Source organism: Gadus morhua, chromosome 11, assembly GCF_902167405.1.
Source record: "Gadus morhua chromosome 11, gadMor3.0, whole genome shotgun sequence".
In the NCBI taxonomy this organism is placed as follows: domain Eukaryota; kingdom Metazoa; phylum Chordata; class Actinopteri; order Gadiformes; family Gadidae; genus Gadus; species Gadus morhua.
The window spans coordinates 12,565,267-12,585,936 of record NC_044058.1 but is presented as its reverse complement, the minus strand read 5'-3'; the positions used below and the strand labels follow the sequence as shown (position 1 = coordinate 12,585,936).

General features: G+C 47.2%; 1 protein-coding gene across 2 annotated transcripts; it reads left to right on the top strand.

The window, feature by feature from the left end:
- The first annotated feature begins 447 nt into the window (after positions 1-447).
- Positions 448-20,127, top strand: smarcc1a (SWI/SNF related BAF chromatin remodeling complex subunit C1a). Of its 2 annotated transcripts, none has more exons than XM_030370358.1 (27): positions 448-697; positions 2,339-2,458; positions 2,904-2,989; positions 3,385-3,466; positions 3,676-3,768; positions 3,879-3,948; positions 4,032-4,101; positions 4,222-4,297; positions 4,542-4,667; positions 5,607-5,701; positions 8,572-8,705; positions 9,322-9,359; positions 9,822-9,940; positions 10,462-10,533; positions 10,856-10,969; positions 11,275-11,428; positions 11,605-11,715; positions 12,070-12,129; positions 12,266-12,524; positions 12,700-12,861; positions 14,073-14,128; positions 14,334-14,493; positions 14,590-14,819; positions 15,033-15,167; positions 16,053-16,272; positions 16,480-16,602; positions 17,840-20,127. In XM_030370358.1, the coding sequence occupies exons 1-27, from the start codon at positions 512-514 to the stop codon at positions 17,920-17,922; spliced, it is 3,234 nt and encodes a 1,077-aa protein (XP_030226218.1). In that variant the 5' UTR covers positions 448-511; the 3' UTR covers positions 17,923-20,127. The 2 variants fall into 2 exon arrangements, with proteins under 2 accessions (XP_030226218.1, XP_030226217.1); XM_030370357.1 differs by having other exon boundaries at positions 5,583-5,701.
- Positions 20,128-20,670: the final 543 nt, after the last annotated feature.

Here is a 20,670-nt window from a genome sequence, read left to right as displayed (position 1 = left end):
TGCACTATAGAAATGGAACAGAAACTGTAGAAACTGTACTCTGTAGGTCTACTGCACTATATTGCGGTGATTACCACCCTCAGTCTTATGTTTACCCATTGTGCAGAGTTGAGGTAATTTGAATGTTGTGGACGTCGATTTTCGATTGTATTTTCCTGGATTGTTCACCAGAGGGCAGTAGTATAGTAGTATATTTTAGTGTAATTTACAGAAGAACACCTACCCAATAATTGCATTGATACAGTGAATACATAATGCAATGATACAATGTACAAAAATGAGTGTATTACATGGATTATTCCGCCTAAATTCAGTAATATAATCAAATGATCAATAAATTATAATTTCATCAATTAAATTGATCATGGACTACGTTTCCCACGAGATTCTCTATTTTTATACCGCGAGACTTCAAAATATGTCAACGTCTGCGGCTGCGCAATTTCATTCGAAAACTTGCACGGTGAGGGACGCCGTGGAGGAGAAAGAAAAACGTAGTGGACAAAACACAATGGCGACAGCGGCAACTGGAGCTGGCGGAACGGGTTCGAGTGGACCGGCGACCGGTCCAGTGGGCGGCGGCGCTGCCGTGGGTCGAAAGAAGGACGGGGGCCCGTCTTCGAAATTCTGGGAGAGTTCTGAAACGGTATCTCAGCTGGAGACAGTTCGGTTGTGGATTGCCAAGCACTACAAAAAGGTACGCTGGTCCTCCATTGAGTCTGAAGTAGGCCCGCGTCCAAGGCACAATGGAGCGCTTTTTAGCTCCACTCGTTTGTTGAGCAATACTTCTCAATATCGTCTATTTCTGATAACTATTGGAAGCCTGTTTTAATGTTAATCCGCTATGACGATGTTTCTAACAAGTTAGTCCATCGTAATGAAAGGGCCCATATAATTCAACTTGTGTGTATGTGACTGGTTAGCTTTTGGCTAACAGTTTGCTAGCTATTCATGCATTGCCTGCATGGGCCCGAAAAACAATGCATTTCTGGGGTAATGTTTACAAACCTCGGCGTTCAAACTAAGGGTACACATTGATCAACCTGGCGATATTTGGGAAAATTCTGCGCGATATGCATATTCTGAACACATTAAACGTATGCATACGCAGCCCAGTCACGAGACGTATGTAGTTAGTTGGTTGGTTCGGTGAATTGGATAATTTGGGTTCAGTGTATGCTAAAGATGTCTTTAGCCAACCCTGGACAACCAAAAAGCGTCGGGTTTTGTTCGATGGTTGTGTGAAATGTACCGTACTGTCAACCACCTTGTAGCTGTATATCTCGGCGTGCCTAGCACGGTACACTAGACAAACAAAGAGCGTGAGGGAGTTTTCATACCCCCATGTGTTAAGTACTTGGACCGCCTTCATTTTCTGTTTACAATGTTAACGCTAGTTTCACTCTGCTGTGTGTGCTTGTCTATTTCCAATGCTAGATGTGGGTCACAATGGGCAGCAAATATTGTGCTTGTGTACATCTACTTGTCATCCGTCTTCATGGCTACAACTTGTCACTTATCTCATTGGATGGGAAAAGCTGGCCCGTAAACAACGAGGCGGCAAGCATAGTAGAAAAATATATTTAATGTCCACGAGCATTGCGCTGGTGTCTGATCAGTTCCTTCTCCAAATGATAAAAATGTAGCACCTGCCACTGATGATAATATCTAATTGATTACAAATGGGAGAAATGAAAATACCAAACTTTTCCTGCTTATAGCCTCAGAAATGAAAAAAAGTGTTTTTTTTCTTTGTTTAAGATCAAAATTAAATTGTAAATTAATTAGTTTCTTCATTCTGCGACAATTCGCGCAAAGGTTATTACGTAGAAGCCCTATAGGATATTAGTAATAGACATATGTGTAATGGTATTAAGGTTTTTAGGTGGTAAATCAGTCCATCCCTACGAGTTGTCGGATTCATTAAGTTGTTTCGGGGGTCTAACGTGAGACTTGGTAAAGGTCTACCTGTCAGATTTACTGAATAAGTCAGGAAATTGTTTCAATAACAATTGTTCGGAGACGGGAGAGCAGGCTGGAGAAGAGAGCGATGGATGTTTAGCACAACAAGTGGAAATGGGACCTGTGCTACACTGCGTGTTGCCAAAAGGGTTAGCGTACTATTGGGTTGAGCTCCCTGCCCACAAAATATCTATGAAACAAAATAATATTGTAAATTAAATAAACAAGATGTGTCAAATAACTTGTCAAAAAGTGAGCTGCTTTTTGTACAGAGATATAGGGAGAGAGGACCCCTTCTGCGACCCACTTGTGGGTCCCGGCCCGCCATTTGAGAAGCATGTGACTCAATGAAGGTGTTCTGTGTGTTCTCCCCCAGCATGTCCAGAACGACTCTCCCTCAAGCAAGTCGCTGGCCGGCCTGGTCGTCCAGTTGCTGCAGTTCCAGGAGGATGCCTTTGGTCGAAGGGTCAACAACCCCGCCCTCACCAAGTTACCGGTAAGTAAATGATTCCAAAACCCTTGACGGACACAGCTATCGGTGACCTTAATTATCAGCTCTTGGGGCTAAAAAGTAGCAAGACAAGCACTTATACTCATACTTGTGCATTGATCTTGAAAGGTTTTATCACTATACACCCAAAGCTACAACAAAATGTATGTGTACTCGTTGAAGATCAATAAATGCTTCTGCCTCATAGTATGATACTATACCTTGAAGTCACTCGATCTGATCAATATATGCTTCGGCCAAAAAGTCTGATCACATTCCTTGTATTGCTTTGCCCTTGTTTTGTTTTATATGTCTCGGAATATTCCTTATTATCACGATGACCTGTTTACTTTCCATGTTATTCTATTGACATTTACATTGTCGCTTTTTGAGGAAAGTATACTAGTATGCATAACTGCAACGTCCTCATCTTGCTCCTCTCTGCCCTCAGACCAAGAGTTTCCTGGATCTTAAGGCCGGTGGTGCTCTTTGTCACATTTTGGGCTCGGTTTACAAGTTCAAGAGTGAGCAGGGCTGGTAAGTGGTACCAGTTCACCTACCCTCTGAACGCATTGCCTGTCCACTGTATGGCATTCTTAACCCATGGCCAAATTTATTGTTAATTAAAGTGACTTTCACAAAACAAAGATAAATAAATTGAATTGCATGGTTACATACAACATTTTATCCAAAACGACTTGCAAATCAGGCTGAGAAGATTCAAAGCATACGTCAAAATTGGAGTAGCTAGCATTAAAGTTAAAAGGCTTACATGACCTAGTTAAAAAAGGAGGGCAGGGGAGTTAAAGAATCAGATTATGCCCCAACTGTAGAATAAAAAACGTGTCTACACCGCTAACAGGAAGATATCCATGTTTAACTCTAATGATGTTATTTCGTCCTTTGCCTTTTTCCCAATAATTTAACTCCAGGCGTAGGTTTGATCTCCAGAACCCCTCCAGGATGGACCGTAACGTGGAGATGTTTCTTAACGTGGAGAAGTCCCTGGTTCAGGTAAATGGAAAGACACGCCTACCAAGGATTTATGGTGGCTTTGATACATTCTGTAAATGTTGCTCCACCAGCCAGTGCTATAGCCTTTTACATATGAATGTAATTTCATGTTGACTTTTTCTTCTACTTTTCAATATGGCACGAATCACGGCAAACGGCCCAACTTGAGACTGACAGTGGTCTAACTCTTGACTGCTCTTGGCTTTCAGAATAACTGTCTGACTCGACCAACGGTCTTCCTGTCCACCGACATGGAACAGAAGCAAGCCAATAAGCTCAAAGACATCATCAAGAGGCACCAGGTAAGTCCGGCCCTACAAACTAATGCTAGCCAATCACACTGGTCGTAGTTGTTTACGCTGGCGGTCAAAAAGTAACTTCTTTGACGCTAACTGTGACCATGGTTCTTCAGGGCTCCATCACTGAGGATAAGTCGAAGGCAACCCACCACATTTACCCCTCTCCTACCCAGCAAGAAGATGGTAAGATGCATCCCAATGGGTGGGTGTTTGTCTGTGTGTTTGAGTGTGAACTGCTTCAGTAATGTTTTGTGTGCTTGTTGCAGAGGAGTGGCTTCGTCCAGTCATGCGCAAGGACAAGCAAGTGCTGGTGCACTGGGGCATGTCCCCCGACAGGTATGCATCGTGGTCACTATTACTATTGGCTATTGCCATCCAATACAACCAATTCCGAACAAGGAGTGGTAGGTCTGAGAACGACATATGATGTGTGGCCGTTGTACTGTGCTCCTCTAGCTATGACACCTGGGTGGCCGTCGGCGAGGTGGACGGAGACGTGGAGGACCCCCCGAGCGCAGAGAGACCCTGGAAGGTGTGTGGAGCCCCCTCACCACTACTCGGCTGACCTTTTGACCTTTTAATGTTTAGAGAATAACTAATTATTGTCACCTGCAAAGCTTTGAAACGGTTGTACATTTGTTTTTGTTGTTTAGTCTTGGCCACTGTGTTTATAGCCTTGTATTGGTTTACCAACCGCTGCCAATGGGGACCCCAGTTCTCAATCTTCCCCCACATCTTGGTCTCTCTCTCGATACGTCTGTGGTTGTCCGTCCCAGGTCCACGCCAAGTGGGTGCTGGACACAGATGCCTACAACGAGTGGATGAACGAGGAGGACTATGAGGTGGACGAGAACAAGAAGCCTGTCAGCTTCCGCCAGAGGATCTTCCCCCGGGAGGAAGAAGTAGGTTGCGCGTGTGCGTGTTCGGAGACCGGCACCCCTTGAAATTCTTGAAAGGATTTGCTGCTTGTGTTTGCTTTGTATGCCCATGCTTTTCCTTTGCCAGTGTCTCCCTGTGTTCTTTCGTCAGTCTGTCTGTTGCCCATCCTTTCCACTCTCCCACTTACTCTCTCTCTCCCTCCTTGCGTCTTCCACGGCTCCTGCAGAACTCATCTGTTCCATCAGGGTTTTGAATAATTGTAATTGGGATCGATTAGAGATAGAAAGGAAACTTGATGAATTTACCTGATTAATAAATTGAAGGTTAATCAATTCATTAACTTAATTTGTGAATCTCGTGTCAGAAAGGCATATGCTCACAATTTTATACCAATATTAATATTACATTTTCTTCTATGATCTGGGCGTGAAGTATGTGATTTGCAGGAGCCTAGTATCTATTCCCTCCCCCCGCCCCCTCACACCACCGCATCCTCCCTCCCCTTCTTCCCCTTCCCCCTCCTGTATGGGAATGAGCAACATGGTTGTTTTAAATAAGATGCATGTCTCTCCGACGACAATAGTGGAACTGGATCCAAAACCCTTTTTGCTTTTTTAGTCTAAAACATTGGCTTGTTTAACAATGCTTTGTCATTGTATGGCATGCAATTGAGCTTTGATGTAGTGCTCTAGTTTTTAGTTGGAAACTAAAATCAATAAACAATAATAATATCTGTGTAATAGATTACACGGATACATCCACATTGACCGTAGCATTGTGTAGCCGTAGAGAACAGCATGTACCCACGGCCATGTTGCCCCCTCCCTCCCCTCCTCTCCCTGTGTGTTCGACTGTTTCCATCCTCTCATTCTGCCGCTCTTTCTCTCATCCTCCATCCCTCGCGCCCTGCGCCTCCCCCCTGGGGTTTGTCTGATCAGTCTTCCCGTACGCCCGACCGCAAGGAGCGCAAGGCCAACTCTGCCGGCAAGAAGAGACGCCGCTCTCCCTCCCCGCCAACCACCCCTGCAGAGTCCCGCAAGAAGGGAGGAAAGAAGGGGTAAGACCTCCCAACCACTGGCTCCGCGACACATGACCGGGCCCTATAAGTAGTGACCAGCCTCACCAAGCAGAGACTTCCTAGAGAGCTAATGCAGGACTGCACCATTACCAAAGTACAGACTCCTAGAGAGATCAATTATGACTGAACCATCACTGAAGTACAGACTCCTACAGAGCTAATGCATGACTGGATCATCACTAAAGTACAGACTCCTAGAGAACTCGCGCATGAATGAACCATCACTCAAGCAGAGACTCCTAGAGAGATCATGCATGACTGAACTATCACTCAAGCAGAGACTCCTAGCGAGAGATCATTTATGACTGGACCATCACTCAAGTAAAGAATCCGATATGACAGAACCAATTAGTGAAACACATAAATATGAAAACGTGTACAGAGAATATTGTATTGCCTTACTTTCCAACTCTTGACGGCATTTGTCATTTTCCAAAAGTTTATATTATGAAATTATATTTTAACTAGAGCTGTCAAGCGATTAAAATATTTAATCGTGATTAATCGCATTAATGTCACAGTTAACTCTAATTAATCGCGATTAATCGCAAATTCTTTTTCTATGCTAAATATCCCTTGATTTTTTTGTCCCATAATTCTTCTCATTTTAATTCTCTTATCAACATGGTGAAGTGCATCGGCTTGCCTTGTGCAAATGATTTTTTTATTGATAACAACATTGGCATATACACTGATCAAAACAGGACGATACAAAAAAAGCCTATAGTGCAATTAAACGACTGCTTTGAACAAATGTCATTTGAACATAGCAGTCAGGCTACTGCTTCTTTGTTTTGAGCCAAAGAAAAAAAAAAAAAAAAAAAAATTCTTTTTTTTATATAAAATAATTGCGTTAATCGCGCGATAAAAAATTTAACGCCGTTAAATTTGGTTTGCGTTAACGCCGTTAATAACGCGTTTAACTGACAGCTCTAATTTTAACAAATCCATACAGGCAACTTATGTGACTAGTAGGGCTGCCCTCTTATACTTGATTAAAAAATAAGTTGATCAGAAGAGACTTGGTCCACTAAGTTTTATCTAATGCAACCAGCATCGCAACCGATAGCATCTGTGAGGGAACATGCCCTACTTCAACTCGGATCTGAATCATGTCAGCTAAACAGCTATAGGCAGCTTGAAAATAAAGTTGTGCAGTTTTAAGTGTATGAATATAATTGACTAAATGCTCAATGTGTCCTTCCTGGTTGTTCAGACACATTCATTACCGCTTTGTCAATGTCATTAATAGGCGGCCCTTTTAGTTATTACATTTCTGTATTATCTGTAAGGATAGCACAATGTTAAGTGTTTCTTTTATAACATCCCTCTCGTCTCGCTTGAACTACGGATACAGTGCCCCAACCAGGGCTCTACACAAACTTTTTTTTCAGGAGCACTCGTGCCCCTAAGTTAAAAAATTTAGGAGCACAGGGAAAAAAATGGGGGCACAATAGGTTTTTGTTTAGAACATTTTTTAGCGTGCAGAAATTGCGCACGCCAACAGCAACAACTTACTAAAGCAAAATTAAGACAAATAAATAGACAAGATTACATTTAGGCTACACAAAACGGCACCAATTTCGGCTTCCACCGTACCAGGGTTATTGGGCTGGGTGTAATTTATATAGAAATCGGGACAGCGAGAATGCCTAGTGGACTCGATGTGTTTCACCACAGCTTCGCGTTTCAGATGAGGGTTCCCCGTTATAAACAGAGAGGAGCTTGCCATTGCCGATGGGGCTCCCTTACAAAATGTACAGAACATTTTCATGTTCTTAGCATCATAAACTAGCTACCCGAAATCCTTCAACCAGTCGGGGGTTGAATTTGTAGACTTTATCGACTAAAGTAACAGCATTAACTTTCTCCACGCAGTCTATTCATAATATTGTAATGACCACGGAAGAGGCAGTGAATGAAGTATTGATTAGACAGCGATTTAGATACCCAATAAACCGTTGGAACGCACAAGACTGGTAACCATAGCAACGTAGGTAAACAAACCCCGCTAAACCCTCCCGTAGCGCCTCCCACGCTACGGCTATCCGGAGGCGCACAGAGCTTTTGGCCGTGAAATTATCTATACAATACAATACAATTATATTGTATACTATTCTATATAGAGCTCGGGGAGTCGCAAACGGCAACAATCACTTTCTCCTCCATTCTGCGGTTCACCCCGGACTGCACTGCAGGGTGGAACGGTTGGCCGGTTGAAAACTGATTGGCTGTTACGTTACGCACGTCACTCAGTGGCCACGCTGTTGAATGCTGATTGGCCGTCATCACGCCAATGTCGCGGCAAAGTTTAAATATTTCAACTCAAGCAAAAGTGGCGTGCTACAAATCCTTTATTATGTCCATGGCAAATCCACCAGAAATCCACGTGAACGCGCTCGCCCGTGCCGGGCAAAAGTATCGCGCTGCAAATGGAATCGCTGCTTTGTATGGAATCGTTTCACCCCTTCGCGGTGTGAACGCACAGTATAGTGCGCTGTGGAGAAGTCACTCGCACGCGTGCTCCTGTTTTGTTTTTCTCGTTCGCACGCCAAAATATTCACTCGCAAATGCGAGTGAAATGGGCGCACTGTAGAGCCCTGGCCCCAACGATTTCCAGTGGTACTCCGGACTCAGTTCTCTGTTTCGTCCAAATCTAAGCTTTCAGAAGAGGTGCACGAATACAGACGATGGAAGCAGAGTACGGAAAGAAGGCTCCGTCCTTGTCTGTATCGAGTGTTGAGCATAAGTGAGCTTTAAGGGTCGTCTCACGTCAGGGGGGCGGTGACAAGCGGACAGACTCACGGGTACATGAGCCCTCCCTGGCTGACCCCGGTTGTTTGCTCCAGGAACCCCGGGGCTCACTGGAAGCGGCGCAGCCACCGCGGGGGGGAGGAGGATGACACGGAGGAGGACCTGAGCAAAGACCTGGACGACTCCTCCACCAACCCTACCCTGGACGAGACCAGTGGCACCAAGAACGGTACGCCCCCCTGGACACACTCGCTCCCTCATCGGCATGAACACCACCTGAGGAGCTGGATATGACGATGGCGGCCGCCCATCATATAAATATCTAGATAGATAGTAGGGTAGATAGATATCTATATAGAGCAACGGCATGTGCTAACACACAAACATGTGACTGAACTAGGTGGCACACAATTGATGAGCTTGGTCCAAAGCGACCTACAATAACTGCATTCATCCATGAAGATGCAACCTAAAATGTGTAAGAATCATGCTATTCTTAGGCCCACACACCCCCCACTGAATGCAGTTGTATTTAGGTCTTGCGCAGTCGTCTAAAATATAAGTTTTATGTACACCAACACAACCACACCTCTCGGGACTTACACACCCCATGTTCTATTCTCGTATGCTTTCTGTGCCAGATGATGCCTCTGCGGCTATGGCCAGGAAAGAGTTTTTTTTCCTCGCCTCTCCTCTCATCCCACCCACTTCTATCTCCCCACCTCTTGTCTCGTTCTTTCATCAACAGCCAGTGTAATGGAAAACAGTGCCGGCTGCACTGGTAAAACTGGGAGTACAAAACTTGTTTGCATATTTCCCATTCATGTCATTTTGTTCTCCCACAGATGACATGGAGGACGACTCAGTTCTGTCAGGTGGAAAGGTAAGGTCAAAGGTCGGGCCTTTGGTCCAGCCCGCCAGCATCCTCAGGATGAACACCAGTGCTCACCATGTTAAACACCTGCAGTCCCATCCCAGCCTAGCGAATCACTCTGGATTGCTGGAAATTAAAATTAAGAAATCGAAATTAAAGTGTAACGTGAGGTTTTCATTAACCTCTGTAATTCACTTGCATCCTTCCGTCCAACCAATGATAATGACCCACAGAGAAAGACAACCTAGAAAGAGGTGTTTGTAGTAATCTGATGTTCTATTGGTGGAATTCTCCATGTATATGTAGCAACCTTGTCTTGACATAAACGGGTTGATACACCAACGTGCTGCTGTCCAGAGGGACCTCTTAGAGCTATGGGAAACTAATCAGCCCACTAGGTGTAGAATAAGTTGTGTCCAGGCGAGTGCTCCCGTTGACCGGAGCTGTTCTCTCTGTCCCCCCCCCCTGCAGGAGGACGAGGAGCAGAGCAAGGCGGAGGTCAACCGACTGATGGACTCCGAGGACAACGTCACAGAGCAGACTCACCACATCATCATCCCCAGTTACGCTGCCTGGTTTGACTACAACTGGTGAGGAAGGGGTGTGCCAGCGTTGCCTTGCTATTTTGTTAGGTTGAAGGGCACTGGGCTCTCTACTCCATGAGACCTGATTATCATCATCTTCTGGGTCGGGGCATTGTAGCTGAAGAATAAGTGGAAATCCAATAAATGCCCACTTTTCAGCCAGTCTGCTGACACATGAAGTTATTGGCAGATCGTTATTTATTAATGATCTGCCTGTAAGTGCGGCCTCATGCACAGTAGTTCTGGGATCCCAGTGCTTTAATTATCTACTGTTTAGTTATTTTGCAACTGACACTGAGTTCAGATACAGGTCATTATGGAGAAAGTAGGGTAAAGGCATCTTACTCAGGGATTGATTAGTTCCCAAAAAGGTTGGGCTCAAACCCCAGAACCTCAGGACTGGCATGCTAATTATCCTGTCCCCAGAGATATTCTATTTTAAATAGAGCTTCAATAATGGGGGTAGGGTATAAATTGCTGTTATCAAATCTTTCATAATTGCTTGTATTCATTTCCCTTTCTCTTAGTATCCATGAAATTGAGAGACGAGCCCTGCCAGAGTTTTTCAACGGGAAGAACAAGTCGAAATCCCCAGAGATGTGAGTGTCTGGGCCCAGGCTATCCACACCTTCTCCTTCAGAAAAACACACGCACATTCAACACCACAATGTTCTGTCTAATGAGGATACCGTTTGCATTTAAATCCTGTTCAATTCTTTAGTTTTATTAAATGACGTTACTCCTCCAAAATATCAACTAATCTATAAAACGGCTGATCTGATCGGTTTTAGTCCAGTGCTTTGCGCTCCTCTTTTTATCCGCGCTGTATATTTTAACTGGGACTGGTAAAAACGAGCTACAAGAGAAAGGAATGACCGTTTCGGTGCTGGCCGCTAATGTGTGTTCCCCGTCTCTCGTCAGATACCTGGCCTACCGCAACTTCATGATCGACACGTACCGCCTCAACCCCCAGGAGTACCTCACATCGACCTCCTGCCGCCGTAACCTGACGGGGGACGTCTGCGCCGTCATGAGGTGGGTGTGTCTGGACGCTAGTGGGGCACAGATGCTTGTCTGGCTATTGGGGGGCGTACTTTATACCCGGGGGAAAGGTGGTCGAAACAGTAGCAGATAATATCAATAATTATTAATGTAACAATGTAATTAATACATTGAGTAAAATACCAATGATGTTATTTTGATTTACAGCTTTATGCAGAATAATGTATGATATTAGAGTACATGCAAAGCTGATGTACTTGTAACGTTGGGGCGAGAATACTTTCTCTGCTGTTCGTTGTATTCATCTCTTTCTGTCCTGTGTCTCCCCCCCACCCTAGGGTGCATGCGTTCCTGGAGCAGTGGGGTCTGGTGAACTACCAGGTGGACTCAGAGAGCCGCCCGCTCCCCATGGGACCGCCCCCAACCCCCCACTTCAACGTCCTGGCCGACACCCCCTCGGGACTTATCCCCCTCCACCACAGACCCCCGCAGGTCCGGACACACACACACACGGACACGCGCACACATGCATACTAAACAAACTGGGAACAATCGGATTGCCACCATTGATAAGATGACTCTTAATGTGTACTTGTAATAAAAAGTATGCTTAACTAGCGAGGTTCCCTTTTGTATACGGTAACTCAAGTTGTCTCTTGCTTCTCCAGATTCCTCCAGCTCAGCCCATCATGAACTTCTCGGAGAAGAACAAAGACAAACCCACCAATATGCAGAACTTTGGCCTGCGCCCCGACCTGTACGCCAAGAAAAACCTCAAGGTCAGCAGCACACACACACACACTCCCTTTTATCTCTTAGTCTACCATATATGATTTGCTATATGCCATGTATTTCATATATTGTACGATATCTAAATCATATCTTATCCAAGCGTGTAGTTCCTTGTAGTTCTCGCACAGCTTTACTTCTGAAATGATCTCTAACCTTGATAGTGATCATGAATCCATTGGTTGTTCCATTTCACACACGAGGGTTTGTACCACACAGCGATGATCACCTGTGAATGGTTTACTGAGACGTGAAGCCTTGTCATCCTTCTGAATGAGAGCAGTAGCAGCTCTAATGGCTGCAGCGGTCTGTGGTGCTTCTGTTCACTCTGTGTCTGTGTGCAGGGCAAGGGACCCACCTCCGGCCGGGAGTGGAGCGAACAGGAGACCCTGCTCCTCCTGGAGGTACGTAGACACTCTCAGCACACACAAACCCCGACCAGTAGTGTGTGTGGGGGGGAAGAGTAACTATGCAGCTAGATGGGGTCTGTCTTTTTGTTTTACCCGCAATAACAATGACCCCCCCCCCCCCCCCCCGAAGGCGCTGGAGATGTACAAGGACGACTGGAACAAGGTGTCGGAGCACGTGGGCTCCAGGACCCAGGACGAGTGCATCCTGCACTTCCTGCGGCTGCCCATCGAGGACCCCTACCTGGAGAGCACGGAGGCCACCCTGGGCCCCCTGGCCTATCAGCCGGTGCCCTTCAGCCAGTCGGGGAACCCCGTCATGAGCACCGTGGCCTTCCTGGCCTCCGTGGTGGACCCCCGCGTGGCCTCGGCCGCCGCAAAGGCAGCGCTCGGTGAGTCCTACGGGGGGTGGCTGTCGGTGCCCGTGGTCACATAACATGACTTTAAACTAGCGATGATCAGTCCATTGATCTCTGAAGGGGCCTCTCCTTACTTTATTATGGGATTCTCACTCTTCCCATGATAACCCCTCCTCGTGTGTCGTCGTCCCCCCCCCACCGTCTCCAGAGGAGTTTTCGCGTGTGCGTGAGGAGGTGCCGGCCGAGCTGGTGGAGGCGCACGTGAAGAAGGTGCAGGAGGCGGCCAGGAGCACCGGCAAGGTGGACCCCGCCTTCGGCCTGGAGAGCAGCGGAATCGCCGGCACTGCCCCCGAGGAACCGGAGAAAACAGGTGCGTACGCGCACTCCCAGCAACAGGCGCACACACACCGGACACCCACGTTGGTGACGTGGATCTGATTCACGTACCCCACACTGGCTGCCCACTGCGAGGCTGTTTCAGTTGGGACTTCGGCCAACATGTGATGGCCATTTTGGCACCGAGCTCGATGTATCGGGTGGAGAAAACGATTAGCTGTACAACTTCAACAACTGAAGATAAAGAGTGTAGAACTGGATGATTTATAATACGTGATCAACGATTCTCTATTGATTTGTAAATCAAACCATTGTACCAACGATTTTAGCCGTTTCTTCATGAGGCAGTTCAGTTAGAGGGTTCTTGGCTGTTTTTAACATGCAGTATTTAATTCCCGTCCACTGGGGGGCAGCAGACGCTTCTGATATGTCATAGCCAGCAGGCAGGGCGTTACATTTTTTTTATGGCGTTTTTTCTGAAAGGGTGAATAAAGGCATGCATGCGTGCATTACGTACATGCGCGGGTCGCTGCTATAGTTCCCACTGGATTCACACAATGATGGCAGATGGGGCGAGGGCGAGAGGGGGGTGGAGGGAGAGTTGACATAAACTGGGTCACCACACTGCCACAGTCTCTCAGATCTTTCATTATCTCCCCCTCCCTTGCTCCACCTCTCTCTGTCTCCGTTGCTCTCTCTTCCCCTCCCAGCGCTCCCGACCACTTCTGAACACGAGTTAATGCGTTTGAGAAGCACGGGGCCGATCGATGGCTTTTAATGCGACAGAAGTGCTCCCCGGGCACTCGTCACATAATCAATATTCAAACCAATTCACGCGCACCCGTGACATCTTTCATGTGCATCACAGACACACATGCACATTCACATGGATGCACAAAGGCCGACACGCATAAAGCAAACATTAATCCTGCGGGTCTAATCACCTAAAAACAATACCAGATGGTTGGTTTATACCGGTATGTTAACACATTTTTACTGTTTTATGAGTCCCTCTGCTCACACTAATTGCCTTACTTATAACGCTGTCATCACTCCATTGAGGGTAGACACATTACAATATTGTTGTATCGTATCGTGAGTACATATGTTCTTCTTATAATGATGATTCATTGCATATGTAGCGCTTTTCAAATTTCCCAAAGGGCTTTGCATAGTGTGTGTGTGTGTGTGTGTGTGTGTGTGTGTGTGTGTTAAAGCTCACCGCTTGTTGCCCTGTGGTTTCAGAGAGCCAGGAAGCAGAGAAGATGGATACCGACTCCGACTCGCAGCAGGGGGATAAGGTAAGACCGGGGGAAGATCAAAGGCTATTGTGGGAATAATGAGTCGACTTATTTGGAGATGATGAGCTCAAGGCTGGAAAACGTGTTCCTGCCGCATCCTCCTGTCAGCCACCGGCCAAACAGCCGTCCTACAACCTGGATCAGTGCAGCCCCCAAGCCTACTGAACACCGTGGCGGTACTCTGGTTTGTCTCTGTGGCGCGCAGGCGGAGTCCAAGGACGAGGCGGAGAAGCCCAGCGAGTCCGCCGAGAAGAGGGACGACAAGGCGGAGGGCGGGGAGAAGGTGAAGAAGGAGGCGGGCGAGGCCACGGAGCGCCCGGAGCCAGAGGCCGAGGGGCCGGAGGTCAAGGCCGCCGGCGCCGCAGGTAACGGGGCCACGCTAAGACACAACGCTTTTGACTCCCATCACTGTTGCCGTGGCCACCGACTCACCTCGTTTGCCTCCACGCTCCCCCCAACAGACAAAGACAGCGAGGAGGCCATGGAGACGTCGTCCGAGAAGGGGAAGGGGAAGGAGAAGGAGGAGAAGAGTCGAGAGGAGGAGGAGGACGATGAGGAGGAGGAGGAGAAGGGCGAGGGAGATGAGGAGGAGGAGGAGGATGAGAAGAAGAAGCTGGAGCTGGATGTCGGAGAGGGGAACATCGCCACCGCCGCGGCTGCCGCGCTGGCCTCTGCCGCCACCAAAGCCAAGGTGAGGCCCGTCTACCCTAACCCCAACCCCTGGTCTTGTAACCCCACTAGTCCCGCAGCCCCTAGCCTCAACCTCTTTGCCCCACCCCTTCGTCCCGTACCCCCGAGACCACCAACCCTAGCCCCTCCCCCTAAATCCTGGGCATCATTAAGACCTGTACTTGGAGCATTGTGTGTACAGAGCCGTAACATCCCCCCCCTCCCGTCCCTCCAGCACCTGGCCGCGGTTGAGGAGAGGAAGATCAAGTCCCTGGTGGCGCTGCTGGTGGAGACTCAGATGAAGAAGCTGGAGATCAAGCTGAGGCACTTTGAGGAGCTGGAGACCATTATGGACCGCGAGAAGGAGGCCGTAAGTACATTTAACATTTTTGAGTTTCTGTTGAGACTTGGGCCTTTTAATTCCACCACATAGCGGCCTGAACGGAACAGGATCACAAATATAATCACTGGGACAGCGCCACCTTTGGGGAAACCCTTGTCAATGCAATAGCTGTTTCTTATTGGCTCACGTTTGACACACAGACACACAGACACAGAAGCAGCAGCAGTTGACATGCAGCAGACTTACTAGGTAGCAACTAGCCACGCTCCACAGGTTTGAAAGCTGTATTCAGTAGGGAACACACTGTCTCCAAGCCTAGCAGACCACCCACAACCCTCCTGGTCGCACGGACATAAAGCTTCTTGGACACCCCGAGAGTGCCAATAAACCCATTTGTAAAGTGAAACACTTGGTGTATGTGCGTGTGGTACTGGGGGGTTGATTCGGCGTGCGAGTTTGTTCCCTGGTGCTGCCAGGCAAAATGTTGAACTTTGTTGAGTGTAGAAGTTACTGGGAGCCCGGCCCAAATCATCTGCTCCGTAAATAGAGCATGAACAGAAGAGCTGTTTTGCTGATGGCCAGTGGCACAGGGCGTCACACGCATCACAAACACCCACACAGTTTATCCTCCTTACCAACGGGCTGTCTTCTCTGCACCGGCCAGCAAACGCGCAAGACCAAAGGAGACACGAGGATCTCTACCCTGAGCCTGCGGATCTGACCCGAGACCGCCTCTCCGGTCTAGTCCTCACTTTCCTTCTGTCTCTCTTGCATTCTTTCTTTCTCGGCCTCAGACCCTTTAACACTCTCTCCTACCATCTCCATTGCATTACAATTCAAAACAGCCCTTTCTTTATGGGCCAGGATAACCAGCCCTAACAGCCGGCCGTCCCTCTCCCTCCGTCCCTGTAGTTGGAGCTGCAGAGGCAGCAGCTGCTGACGGAGCGGCAGTCCTTCCACATGGAGCAGCTCAAGTACGCTGAGATGAAGGCCCGCCAGCAGATGGAGCAGCAGGCTGCAGCCGCCGCCGCTCAGGGCCAGGGCCCCGGGCACCACGGGGGACCCCCGCCCGCCATGCACTCCGGATACCCCCCCATGGGCCATCACGCCATCGGCCCCCACCACCCTGCAGGTGAGAGACAGTGTGAGAGAGCGAGAGAGAGAGGTAAACTCGCAGGTGAGAGGGGGAGAGATTAAAACACACAGGTGAGAGACGTATCAAGACAGATCATAGAGAGGGATGTTGATTGTGGTCGACGAGAGGGAAGCAAGGAGGCAATACATCAAGGGAGATGGAGCACGTCATTCACTGCTTGCATCACTTCTTTGTGTCCCGCAGGACCAATGGGACCAGGGCCCGTCCAAGGGCGTATGATGTCCGGGCCCCCACCTGGCGGCCCCCCACCAGGCAGCATGCCACCCATGATGGGCCCCCGGCACCCAGGTGCACCCAATGGCATGTGTGAGTACCAAGCCTTGTTTGTGTCTTTCTAAATGTACTGAAAACTTTTCTGTTTTCTCTATTTGTAAAAAATTTGGGATGCACCGAATTTTTGGCCACCTAAATGTTTTGTCCGAAAATGGTCCCAAAGCACATATTTGGTAGTGTTTCTGAGAAAGACCCACGTATAGCGATTTGCAAAAATTGAAGTTAGTAATGAAATGAAGTTGGTACACAGTCATAGCCATAAATGCAATGGTCCTAGGGTTGCCGCGGTGTGGACATTTTCACATCGAGTAATACACTCCTGTCAACACCGGTATAAACTAGGTCAACCGCCATCTTCTCCGTCAACTCTCCTCTCACACTCGGTGACTCGGCGTCTGGCAGTGCGTCAATTCTCGGTGCCAGCGTCTTATAGCGTCTTATAACTATAAAATTATAGTACAATATAATTTTATACATAATATCACGGCCAAAAGCTCTGTGCGCCTCCGTATGGCCGTAGCGCGGGGCGCCCACGTAGGGATTGGGCTTGGTTTGTTTACCGGCGTTGCTATGGTTACTGGTCTTGTGTGTTCCAACGCTTTATTAGGTAGCCTATCTATTAGGTTTGCATATATATTTTTTTTTTATGAAAAAACACATCAAAAATAAAACAGTGCAAAGACAAACTGCCAAACTCTTTTTTTTTTATCAAATAGGCCTAAAGATTACGACAAATATTTTTTATTACTGGAATAAAATATATACAAAATAACTGTTGGCCTCAAAACCAGTAATACCGTTTACCGCGGCAACCCTAAATGGTACTAATAATTGGCATAATAATTTCTATCGGTGTTTCGGTTTTCGGCCTTGGTTTCCTCATTTTCGGTTTCGGCCAAGAATTTTCATTTCGGTGCATCCCTAGTGAAAATATATATATTTGATTCATTAAATGTAAACCCTTTGTAGACTGCTGTGATGCTGATCTAAACACATTGGCCTTTCAGAATCTATTGTAATAATGTAATAAGTGTGCGTTTTTTTCATCTAATGTTGATAGTACTTGAAAAGGCTTTACACAGCATGCTTCCAAGGCGCATTAACCATGAACCGTGAAACATGTTTATAATTATTTCCGGTCTTTAATTTGCATGCCAAAGCGTAGACCCTCAGGGTCTCTGTGAACAAGATGCTTGTTTATTGACGTTTCTAAAGATTGCATGAGACGTTGTTCTCGGTTCTAAAAGGAACCTCCTTTCTTCTTCTGCAGATCCAGGACCGTCGGGTGATGGGATAGTGGCAGTCCCCACAGGTCCTCCAGCGCCCCCTGCTGCACGGGTGGCAGATAACTAGGACACTCAAACACATGCATACACTCACACTCACTCTCACTAACTATCTGACGCGAATAATGGCCTTCCTTCCTGACTAAAAATATTTCTTTCCCACTCAAAAATGACGATAGCTTCTTATTTTAGACACACATTTACACACACACACACACACACACACACACACACACACACACACACACACACACACACACACACACACACACACACACACACACACACACACACACACACACACACACACACACACACACACACACACACACAGGGCTCAAAGGCAAGGCTGACCCAAGCTTCCATGGCTCCATCTGTCCTACATACCCACATCCATGCATGCACATACCCCCCCCCCCCCGGCTTCTCTCAGGGCACAGCGGCGAGGGTCGTTTAGTAAACACTGTTTTGTACTCTGCTATGGCCTCATGGACGCACATCCGCAGAGTCATCCCTATTTAATGAACTAGGGAGGATGACACGATGAACCCCCCCCCCCCCATCGCTTATTTACCTCCTAATGATGCTGTAGACTCCCACCCCCCATCCCTTCTCTCTCAGCCTCCCTTTGTAAAGACCCCGATGCTCGAACACGCATACACACACACCATCACACACACATATACTGTCTCGCTCTCTTGCTTGTCCTCTGTGATCCTATACTTAACCACCAGGGGGAAAAGGGTGAGACTGTTGTTACCCAAGAGTTCAGATACGTCAGTAGTGTGGCAATCATGTGGAATAGGGGATCAATCCAATGAACACGCATACACACGAAAACACTGGCTGCCCAAACGCTGAGTATCTACCTCTACGCTTCTTCAAAAAACAATACACTGTAGGTGTGTGTGTGTTGTTGGTGGGGGGATCCTTTCTATTGATCGAAGGGTGTGGTTATTACACAAGCCAACCACCCATCCGTAACACACTTAAACACACCCAATTCTGGATTCTGTTCCCTGTAGACTGGCTGGACACATCGCAGTGTGTATCAGAAGCACATGTGGTGCCATCTCGGCTTCTGACTGAATCACTACTGTATCTGTCACGTGTACTCTCCTGGCGCACCGGGCACTACTGGATCTGTAACATGCGCTCTCCTCTCGCCAGTGCACTGCTGTGTCTGTACACGTGCACGGTGGTCATCCACGTGCTGATGATAATGAGCCTACTACTCATACAAGCTTACTTCGCTCTGCACCCCCCCCCCCCCCCCCCAACACCGCCTACCTCTCTCACACACGCACTCCCCACACACACAGGACTTGATTACAACAGTCTTATTCCACTCACGAGCTTGACGGGGAAAATGGGTCAACCCAAGCTAACATGTTCATATATACTCATAGTTTAAGTACGTGTGTTACTACATGTGCTTAATATGTACATATGTCCATCAAAGTTCTGCCAATATATGTACTTGTCAAATGGCTAATTATATCAACTATTACATTTTACATGTTTCATAGCTGGACTGAGATGTTGTAATCAGAGTACGGGATTGAAAAGCAAATGCCAAATGCAAACTTTTTGATTATTTGCAGTACTTAAGGTAGTGGTACGTGGTGGGCTTATGCCTTTAGCTCCACCTCCAACCCCCCCCCCCCCCCCCCTGTCCCCCCGTCCCCTCTGCTGTTTTCTCGCTAGTACTGTTAGCAACTCTCTGCTACCTCCTCTTCGCTCCTGGCCTAGCTACCTCTCGTTAGAGCTCTTCCTCTCGCTAAGCGCTACCTCTCTGACGTGGCCGCGCGACGGCCTAGCTTTCCTGCCTCCTCCCACAATGCTGTGCGCTTCCAGACCCAACGGAACGCTAGCACGTTGGCCACCGGCGCCGTTCTCCGTCAGGAAGGAGAAACGCTTTCACCCGCGCACACACATACACACGCATAAACATACGACACCTGTGCACACATTTTTCGATGACACAATTTTAACGTACCCCCTAACTGAACTTTCCAGGCTGTTGAATATTTGTCCTGGAAGGAAAAGCCAGGAACCCCCTTCCATATGTAATACTTTTTTGGCTACTCTTTTTGTGTTTATGGTAATGTATTTTTGATGAATAAACTTTGTGTAGACTGAGCTCTTTGTTCTTCAGAATATTTGTAGCAGTTGTTTTTATTTTTTTTATGTTTTTCTTTTTTTTTCTTTGCGTTTGTCTTTTTATGGGGTCTGGACCTACACACTGTCAAATAAACGTTTTTGTATGAGCGCCACGTCTGGAGTCGGTCATTTCAGTCCACTCTCGTGTCCGCTCTCGTATCCCTCCAACAAGCCAAATGTTCCTTCAGTCTGCAGTTCATGTACAAATACATTGGCCTTTACTTAAACGCCAATACCTGCTAATGCGCTTAAAAACGGATAACATTTTTGAATGTCACTTGCTCTAGAAAGGTTCTGCTAAACTTGGAAGTTGCTCCTGACACTTTCCACACTGTCAGAAAAGTGGTGCTAAATGTGAGTTATTGGAAGGTATTTTAATGACCTCAAACTATTTGGCATAGCCTAGTGCAATAAACCCATTAATCAATTGGCTTTCAGGCCAGAACAGTATCATGGACTGTGCCATTCTGCAGGGAATGTGAATCTTGATTGTAGTCATATCTTTGCTCTTTCATTTGAAACATTTGATCAAGAGTGCCCACATCGATTTAGTAAACATATCACATGTTCTAATCTCTACTCTTGGCCCTGTCCGAGAGCCAGGGCCAGCTTCCCAGTGTGCTAGTTCCACAGTGCTGGTTGCCTGATCACT